The sequence below is a fragment of the Cebus imitator genome, unplaced genomic scaffold (assembly GCF_001604975.1).
Source record: "Cebus imitator isolate Cc_AM_T3 unplaced genomic scaffold, Cebus_imitator-1.0 Scaffold441, whole genome shotgun sequence".
Lineage (NCBI taxonomy): Eukaryota > Metazoa > Chordata > Mammalia > Primates > Cebidae > Cebus > Cebus imitator.
The window spans coordinates 72786-81876 of record NW_016107756.1 but is presented as its reverse complement, the minus strand read 5'-3'; the positions used below and the strand labels follow the sequence as shown (position 1 = coordinate 81876).

At 36.3% G+C, this 9091-nt stretch overlaps 1 protein-coding gene across 1 annotated transcript in view; it reads right to left on the bottom strand.

The window, feature by feature from the left end:
* Positions 1-9091, bottom strand: part of CCDC144A (coiled-coil domain containing 144A) — a 50278-nt gene that overhangs the window by 38019 nt on the left and 3168 nt on the right. The window contains 3 exon segments of the mRNA XM_037732099.1: positions 2167-3120; positions 6073-6201; positions 7096-7258. Of these exon segments, the coding sequence (XP_037588027.1) occupies positions 2167-3120; positions 6073-6201; positions 7096-7258 (1246 nt within the window).

The following is a 9091-nucleotide window of genomic DNA, read 5'->3' as shown; positions in this document are numbered from 1 at the left end:
AGTGAAACTCCGTCTAAAAAAAAAAAAAAAAAAAAAAAAAATGCAGTAGTAGGATCTAGATACATCTCTGAATTCTCTACTTTGGATGTACATACTATAGGTGATTTGTAAAAAAGCACAATATATTTAAAATGAAAGGAAAATGAAGGAGGTGCCTAACATTTCAAATAGTTTTTAAATTAAAATATTTGCATTTTGGAGAACAGTACTGTGGCCTTTCTGTACAAGTTATCCTGAAATTCATGAAATAAATATACACAGATTCTGTACCCATTCACAAAAGTAAAGATAAGAAATAAGACAATTTCTGAAACATTCTGTTAAACATTATCCTATGATTTAATCTGGCTTGCCTAACCATGGCAATAGAGAAATCACTAAAAAATACTTCACAGAAAAAAAAAAAAAGCCTCTCAACTTCTGTGAGGAATACTAATAATTCCCAACTTTCCTAAGGATCTTTGGAAATGATGTATGTACTTATCAGGAGAAAAGGACAGAATGAAAGCCAGAGATTAAGAAACAAGTGCATTATAAAGATAATAAAATTATAAAACAAATTATGATAAAAATACAAAAGAAAGCTATCCACTTCAATTAGTATCCTAAAACATTTGACACTATTTCACCACCTATAGATTAGCTGTAGACATGTTAGGTTTTATACATACTTCACTGCTGATTTGACCCGATTTGTTCTTTGAATCCTGTGTCTCAACTAAATTAAATGATGTAGCCTCTGCTGTTGGTTGTTGTTTTAGGGGATCAGTCCATTCTAGTTTGAGTTGTCTCATAACTACCTGTGAAAGTATTTTTGCTACTGATTTTATAAATCACCTTATTATTAAATTATGGTAATAAGATTTAACTCTAACACATACACTTTGAAAAACATCAACACATATATGGATGCACCTTTTCCTCGTGTGCACACGTTCTTGTTTATTACTGAGTTCAGTTAAGGACACAGAAGGTGCTATCTTTCTGCCAAATCAGTTTTCTGTTAACTTAGACAATAGATTCAGCCCACTGTTCACTCATCCCTGAAACATGTGCAATGCTTAACAACCTACTGAAGTCTCAAAAAGAAATCGGTATGTGGGTGGGGCTGCTGGTGGTACATCCCACACTGTGACATGTTTTCCCTCTTTTTTATTTGAAGCTCCAATCAACTTCAGAGTTCCTTGCATATTCAGCTGCCTGCTCAGATCCTTCCAAAAGATTCCTATCTCAGAATACAAGTAAAATTCCAATGGCCTTTGAGGCCCTGGGTAACCTGGCCTTTACCTCCCTCCTGACCTCAGCTTCTACAAGGGTCTCCCCTACTCAGCCCATTCTCGCTATATGGGAATCCTGCCACCTCTCATTAGTCTAAAAATGGGGACTCAATGCCAAACAAATCACAGATAAACCCAGTTACCTTTGTACTGGTCAAAGTTATATCCGAATGACAGGCAGTGAGCCTTGAAATGAAAATTATGAGCAAATTGTTTGTAAAAACATTCAAAGTAAATTATAAATACCAGTGGTAAGATTAAATCTAACATAGCTTTGCTGAAATTCACATCTGCCCCAAATTATGATTTATGAAAAAGTAAATGCCTTTAAAGAATTGAGAGGTCATAACAAGTAATTTGAGACTGAAATAATCTCAGATTTAAGTCAAATTGATATGAATAAAAATAAAATTATACCAACTTAAATACATTACAAAACTACTGAAGGAAAAGTATTGTGAAAATATACACTGAAGTACAGCAGTATACTTCAGTTCACCTGGAAAATCTAGAATTAATGGTCAAAGTAACCCTCCTAACTGAATCTTAATTTCAAAATACTCATGTCAGGTATAAGCATTTCTGTTTATCTGCTTCATCATGGTCTTCAAACATGGCCATATAAAGGCATTGCCATGATCATTTCAGCAGCATAAGACTACATTATAAATGTTAATCTGTATCTGTTAACACTGTAACTGAGCTTAAAATTTCATAGGTGACCTAATTTCTTTACTCAAAGTAAAGTATCTTTCAGTTTTAACAGCAAATACATTTATGATCTATATATTTTTATATTCAGCTAGATAAAACATTTAGCTATAATCAAATATTACTTTAAATTTTCTTTTAGGAAGGTTGAAAAATATTTATCTTTCTTAATACTTACTTTTCTTCCTGGTTTCTCTTTCTCACACTGATCCATTATTTTTTTAAAATAATAACATTCATCCAGGAATTCCTTGTTCTTCTCTTGTAGTGGAAGACTCTGCTTTTCACTCTCAGCTCGAAGATTTCTGGCAACAGCCTGAAGCTGGTCATGGAGAGTACTGATTGTCTTTTCTGGTCTGTTCACTTTCTTGTGAGTATCATCCAGTTGCTGTCGAAGCAACGTATTTTCATTTTGTAGTTGAAATAATCTCTCCTCTACAGATTCCAGCTTTGCAATGGATTTCTTCAGTTTGCTTTGTTCAGTTTGGTACATTTGTTCAATTTCTTTCTTCTGACACTGTGTTTGTCTGAGGTCTCTTTGCACACCTTCCAAAATCAAATTCTTTTCTTCAACAGCATCTCTTGTGTTACGGAGCTGAATTTGTAGGCTGTTGATTTTATTTTCAACATTAGAAAGTTTTTCAGAAAGAATCTCATTCGTAGCTTGTAGGTCAGACATATCAGCCTTCATTTTGTCCTGTAAATCAATCCACTCTTGTCTTATTCTCTGGAAATGAAGGTTTAGGTCTCTTTGTGTCTGACTTTGATCACAGTCACGTAGGGCAGCAGCCAGTCTACAACGGTATGATTCCATTTCTATTTCCAGTCTTTCTTGGTTTTGTTTTTCATTCTCCAGTTCAGAATTGAGTATTTTGTTCTCAGCTGCCAAATCGTTCAGTTGTCCACTGTACTGAACTATTGTTTTTGTTAATGTTTCCTCATTTAGTTTAATAATTTTTTGAAGGTTATCATTATTTTCTTTCACAACTTCAATGTTCTCAAAATATTTCTTCTCCTTTTGCTGGTTCTGATTTGTTAATATATCTATTTCCAGTCTCAGCAAGGCAATTTCTTCCTGCAACATGCAATTTTCATACAAGAGATCCTTTTCTTTCTTATGCCTATGAGAAATCTAAGTAAGAAAGGAAACATTTAGTAGCACTCAGTAAAATGACATATCATGACTTCCTCTGAAATTAAATAACCTGTACATGTATACAATGAAAAGACTTCCATAAGTGGATATTCATCTGAAAAAAAATATTGGATTGAAACTTCAAACATCATAGAGCTTAAATTCCCAAAACTTTATAAGTTTGCCTGAAGACAGTGAATTCATGAATGTAAAATATAAATGACTAGAGAATTTTAAGCATCTCAGAATTGGAAAAGACCTCCAAATTACAACCAATTCAAAGGCATAAAATAAAAGATTAATAAATTTGGCTACATTAAAAAAATGGGCTTTATGGCTGGGTGCAATGGCTCATGCCTGTAATCCCAGCACTTTGGGAGGTGGAGGCGGTAGATCATGAGGTCAGGAGTTCAAGACCAGTCTGGCCAACATGGTGAAACCCCGTCTCTACTAATAATACAAAAATTAGCTGGGCATGGTGGTGGGTACCTGTAATCCCAGCTAATCAGGAGGCTGAGGCAGGAGAATCACTTGAACCTAGGAGACAGAGGTTAGAGTGACCCAAGATTGTGCCACTGCACTCCAGCCTGGGAGACAGAGCAAGACTTCATCTCAAAAAAAAAAAAAAAAAATTGGCTTTACACTCTGACATCTAACCTATACACCACACCATAGTAAAAGCTATAGTTTTGCATGTATCTGGACATGAGGAGGAAAAGTGAAATGTATAAAAAGACATTAATTTAAAATAAATAATAAGCTTAAGACTAGGCCACAAAAACAGTTATAAAGAGCAGAGGAGCAAATAAACCACCCCTTCCAGCCTAAATTGCCTGAAGTTAGCTAACGGAGACCCAGCATAGCCTCCTCCTTCCAAGATAAGGCACCCAAGCATATCTTTGCACCCACAGCTCACATGCATATTTCTGCAAAATAAAAAACAAAAAACAAAAAACAAAAAACCTGTTCTCTTCCCCAGCTACCAGCCGCGGGAGTGAGACAGCCATGGGAGCGAGATAACCGCATAGAAAATATACGTATTCTCAAGGTTGTAAACTTGTTGCAAGTCAATGACTAACTCTGTTTAAACCTACTTTTTCGGGCCGGGCGCGGTGGCTCAAGCCTGTAATCCCAGCACTTTGGGAGGCCGAGGCGGGTGGATCACAAGGTCAAGAGATCGAGACCATCCTGGTCAACATGGTGAAACCCCGTCTCTACTAAAAATACAAAAAATTAGCTGGGCATGGTGGTGGGTGCCTGTAATCCCAGCTACTCAGGAGGCTGAGGCAGGAGAATTGCCTGAACCCAGGAGGCGGAGGTTGCGGTGAGCCGAGATTGTGCCATTGCACTCCAGCCTGGGTAACATGAGTGAAACTCCGTCTCAAAAAAAAAAAAAAAAAAAAAAAAAAAAAAAAAAAACAAAAAAAAACCTACTTTTTCTCCTGCCTTATCTTCCCATGCCAAAACTAACACAAGCAAGGAATTTTCCTTTGTGCGGGGCTGGCAGCCATTACAGGCAGTAAGGCCACTGTCAGCTGGAGCTCCAATAAAGAGGTTCTCTTGTGTCTCTTCGTCTCTCTCTTCCTCTCGGCTTGAATTTCCACAACAGACGGAGGAAATTTCCCAATGTTCCTTAAGTTCTTTTTTTTCCTGAGAATAGTCTGTAGCTATTTTATTTTTCTACCATTTTTATTGTCAGTTATATAAGAATTACATTTATTCACAAATGCTAAATCTAAGCATTATATTAGTTGCTTTTTTTTTTTTTTTTGAGACAGGGTCTCACTCCATCACTCAGGTTAGAGGGCAGTGGCACAATCAAATCTCACTGCAGGCTTGGCCTCCTGGGCTCAGGTGATCCTCCCACTTCAGCCTCCTGAGTAGATGAAACTAGAGGTGCACATCCCCACACCCAGCTAAATTTATTTGTAATTTTTGTAGAGATAGGGTTTTGCCATGTTGCCCAGGCTGTTCTGGAGCTGCTGGGCTCAAGTGACCCACCCACCTCGGCCTCCCAAAGCGATGGGATTACAGGCGTGAGCCACTGCACCTGGCCTTGTACCAAGCACTTCCACATACATCACTGAGCTCATTTATGTCATAATTCTGAAAGGAGAGGTCAAAAAATATGCAAGCTGCAGGAATTTCCCCAGGTCCTCTTACTTTACTTCTAGTGCTCGTCCACCAAATCATGGTTACTTCTGTGTTGTTAATATGTAAATATAAAATAAGCTTTTTATTTCAAAACACCAGTGGTAAAAAAGAAGTTATAGAGCTTTTCTCTGAAAAATCATGAGATTATTTGCTATTGTAGTAATTCTGTTTCCTCTTTACAGTGTTTGAAACAGAAATAAGCATGAAACGGGAAAATACACTGAAGTACTTTTCTAAGAACAAAACAGTTATCAACAAATCATCACTAAGTTTCTCTTATGGCATATCGTTGTTTTCAAATCTCTTTGTGCTGAAATGAGATGCTACTTGGAGTAAACTGTTATGTCCCCAAAAGTAAGGGGTATGGCATCTGAAGTATGGCCTCTGAACTGGCTATACATTTCATCCTTACTACCAGTAGAAATAATAATCTAACCTCTCCATTAATATATTAGAAAGGTGAAATCATGTCTGAAAGCTGGAATGTCTGTTGTTAGCAAGGGTTTTGAGATTGTGGAAAGATCATTAATTCCTATGAATAATAACAAATGTTTCTCCTTTGGATAAGGCCACTGTGAAAGTCACTACTTGACCCTTGCACACAAATGAGGTTGAATTAAGAAAATGACGTTATACAATGGGCCAAAAATTCCAGAACCACTGTCACCACCCCCAAATGTGTGTGTGTGTGTGTGTGGGGTTCAAAAATCCATTAGAATTCCAAGTTGCATAGAGTTGTTTTTAAAATATATACTCACATACAAAAACATATTTGAAAATGGCTAAAGAAAATACCTCAGAATCCATTTTCTTTTGAGCCATTTCTGGCTCCTTTTGTTTACTGGTCAGAATCTGATCTCGTAATATTCTGGCATTCTGTTCTTCGGAAAGTTGCTGCTGGGCATTGTTTCGCTGCTGTTCGACCTAGAGATAACATGGAGGTGTTTGTCTAATAGCACTGAAAAAAAAAAGACTGAAAGGTTAATTAAGAGCAGAGCCTCTATTGGTTGAGCATGGTGGCTCACGCCTGTAATCCCAGCACTTTGGGAGGCCGAGGTCGGCGGATCACAGGTCAGGAGATGGAGACCATCCTGGCCAACATGGTGAAACCTCGTCTCTACTAAAAATACAAATTTAGGCATTAGGCATAGTGGCGCGTGCCTGTAGTCCCAGCTACTTGGGAGGCTGAGGCAGGAGAATCGCTTGAACCCAGGAGGCAGAGGTTACAGTGAGCCAAGATCGCACCACTGCACTGCAGCCTGGGTAACATAGTGAAACTCCGTCTAAAAAAAAGAAAAAGAAAAAAGAAAAAAAGAGCAGAGCCTCTCTTATAAAATGGTTAAAAGTAAGCAGCCTGTTAAAACACAAGAACTTTTATCCCTCAAGAATCACTCAAATCTTAATTGCATACATGACAGTTAAATTTGTCAAAGAGGAAAAACAGTTCTTAAATATGGGAAGATACAGCATTGTAAAATAAAATTTCTTTCAAAACATTTAACTAGTGTCACTATAGTTTCAAAGCTATTTAGCCTGTTTTTTAACATAAAAATGTGTAAACTCATTCAGTGATTAAACTCATCTTCCATTCTGAAAACATAGACTGAGCATCTATTTAGGTGCCAAGGTTTACAATAAATACTTTTAGCTATAAATGTCATAGTTCATTTTTAAGAGGAGATAACAGTTTTGGTTTGTTTTAAACCTAAATGATATACACAAAGCCAAAAAAAGTATAAGCAATACTGATGAAGCATAAAGTTAGAAATATGAAGTTTTCACCAAAGATTAATTTACCAGATCCAAGTTCTTTCTTACCATCCTCAGTTCCTTAATGAGTTTTCTCAGAGTCCATTTAAGTTGCTGCGTCATTTCAGCCTTTTTCCTACATTCCTCTTCTTTTATTCTTAACTGTTCACTGACTTTATTACACAATGTATCGCCATTTTCTTTCTTCTCTTTTTCTTGTCTTAAGGCAAGTCTGAAGTTAAATATGGATATTAAAATGTGTTTGCTTAGAAAATAAAAAAGTTTATTTTGTCATCTGGCTCTTCCATGTGGGTTTACAATCCTGATAAAAACTCCTATGTTCTTGTTTCCTTTCTAGTTCTCGTATTTTTAATTTCTCACTTCACTCTCTTCCAAGGGACATACATATTTGAGAAGTAGTGAGGAAAGAAACATTCTGTTAACTGGTAAGTTTCTGTTACTAGTAAATCTGAGAAGAGCATATTTGAAATTTTTCAGTAAAGTTACAAGTTGAAAGTTACTTGTTTTTCATGTTATGCAAATTTAAAATTAGTTAATTAGAATAGATCATTTAGAGTTAGCTAATTTAAAAGAAGTTACTATTTACAAACAAGTTTAGAAATTCACTAGAAATACATTTTCATCTTTGTGAAATATTGTATGTATAGCCCTAAAAATGATTTACAGTGTAAGATAACACCTTCAGATGTCATTCACACAACATGTATCTTCAGACTACTATAATCCAAGACTAGGCTAAGCTGTTTAATAACTGTTACCTCCATACTTTTTATGTCTCTCTTTTTGGTAACACTTTCCACTTATCTTCTTGATTCTTATGCATTTTATATACAATGTTTAAATCCCTTTTGGAACAAGACAGGATCTAATATTTAATTTAAAAGTAAAGGATAGTTTCAACATTGAATTTGGAATTAATTTTATCTGCACAGGAAAGATGAGGAATAAACTAATCATCGATTACTTTCCATTTTACTTTTTATTTCATGCATATTTAGAATGAAACTGGGAAGTCCTAGCCAGAGCAATCAGTCAAGAGAAAGAAATAAAGGTCGTCCAAATTGGAAAAGAGAAAGTCAAACTATCTGTTTGCCCAAGACATAATCTTTTAGCTTGGAAAACCATAAACACTCCTGGATTTGGTCAATGAAATCAGTAAAAGTCTCAGGTTATAAAATCAATGTACATAAATCAGTAGCCCTAGTAGACATCAAGAATGGCCAAGGTGAGAATCAAATCAAGAACCTAATCGCTTTTACGACAGTGGCGGCAACAACAAAAACTTAACCGTTTAGAGATCTTTAACCTCCTTGGTAACCAAGATGAAAGATCTCTAAAAGGAGATGAAAGATCTCTAAAAGGAGAACTAGAAAGCACTGCTGAAGAGCTCTTTCATAGGAAAAAAGGAAATTATAGATGACACAAACAAATGGAAATATGCCCTATGTTCATAGAAGAATCAATATATTGAAAATGACCATATTAACTAAAGCAATCTACAGATTCAATGCAATTCCTATCAAAATACTACTGTTATTCTTCATAAAATTAGAGAAAGTACTTCTAAAATTCACAGGGAATAAAAAAAGAGCCTGAATAGCCAAAGCAATCCCAAGCAAAAAGAATGAAGCCAGAGGCATCACAATACCAGATTTCAAAACATACGACAAGCCTAAAGCAGCCAAAACAGCATGGTACTGGTATAAAAGCAGATACATAGACCAGTGGAACAGAATACAGAACCTAGAAATAAAGCCAAATATGTATAACCAACTGACCTTTCACAAAGTGTACAAAGACACAAACTGGGCAAAGAACACCCTATTCAATAAATGATGTTGGGAAAAGTGAATAGCCATGTGTAGAAGAAGAATGAAACTGGATCCCTGTCTCTCACCATATATAAAAATTAACTCAAGATGGATTAGGGCCGGGCGCGGTGGCTCAAGCCTGTAATCCCAGCACTGTGGGAGGCCGAGGCGGGTGGATCACGAGGTCAAGAGATCGAGACCATCCTGGTCAACATGGTGAAACCCCGTCTCTA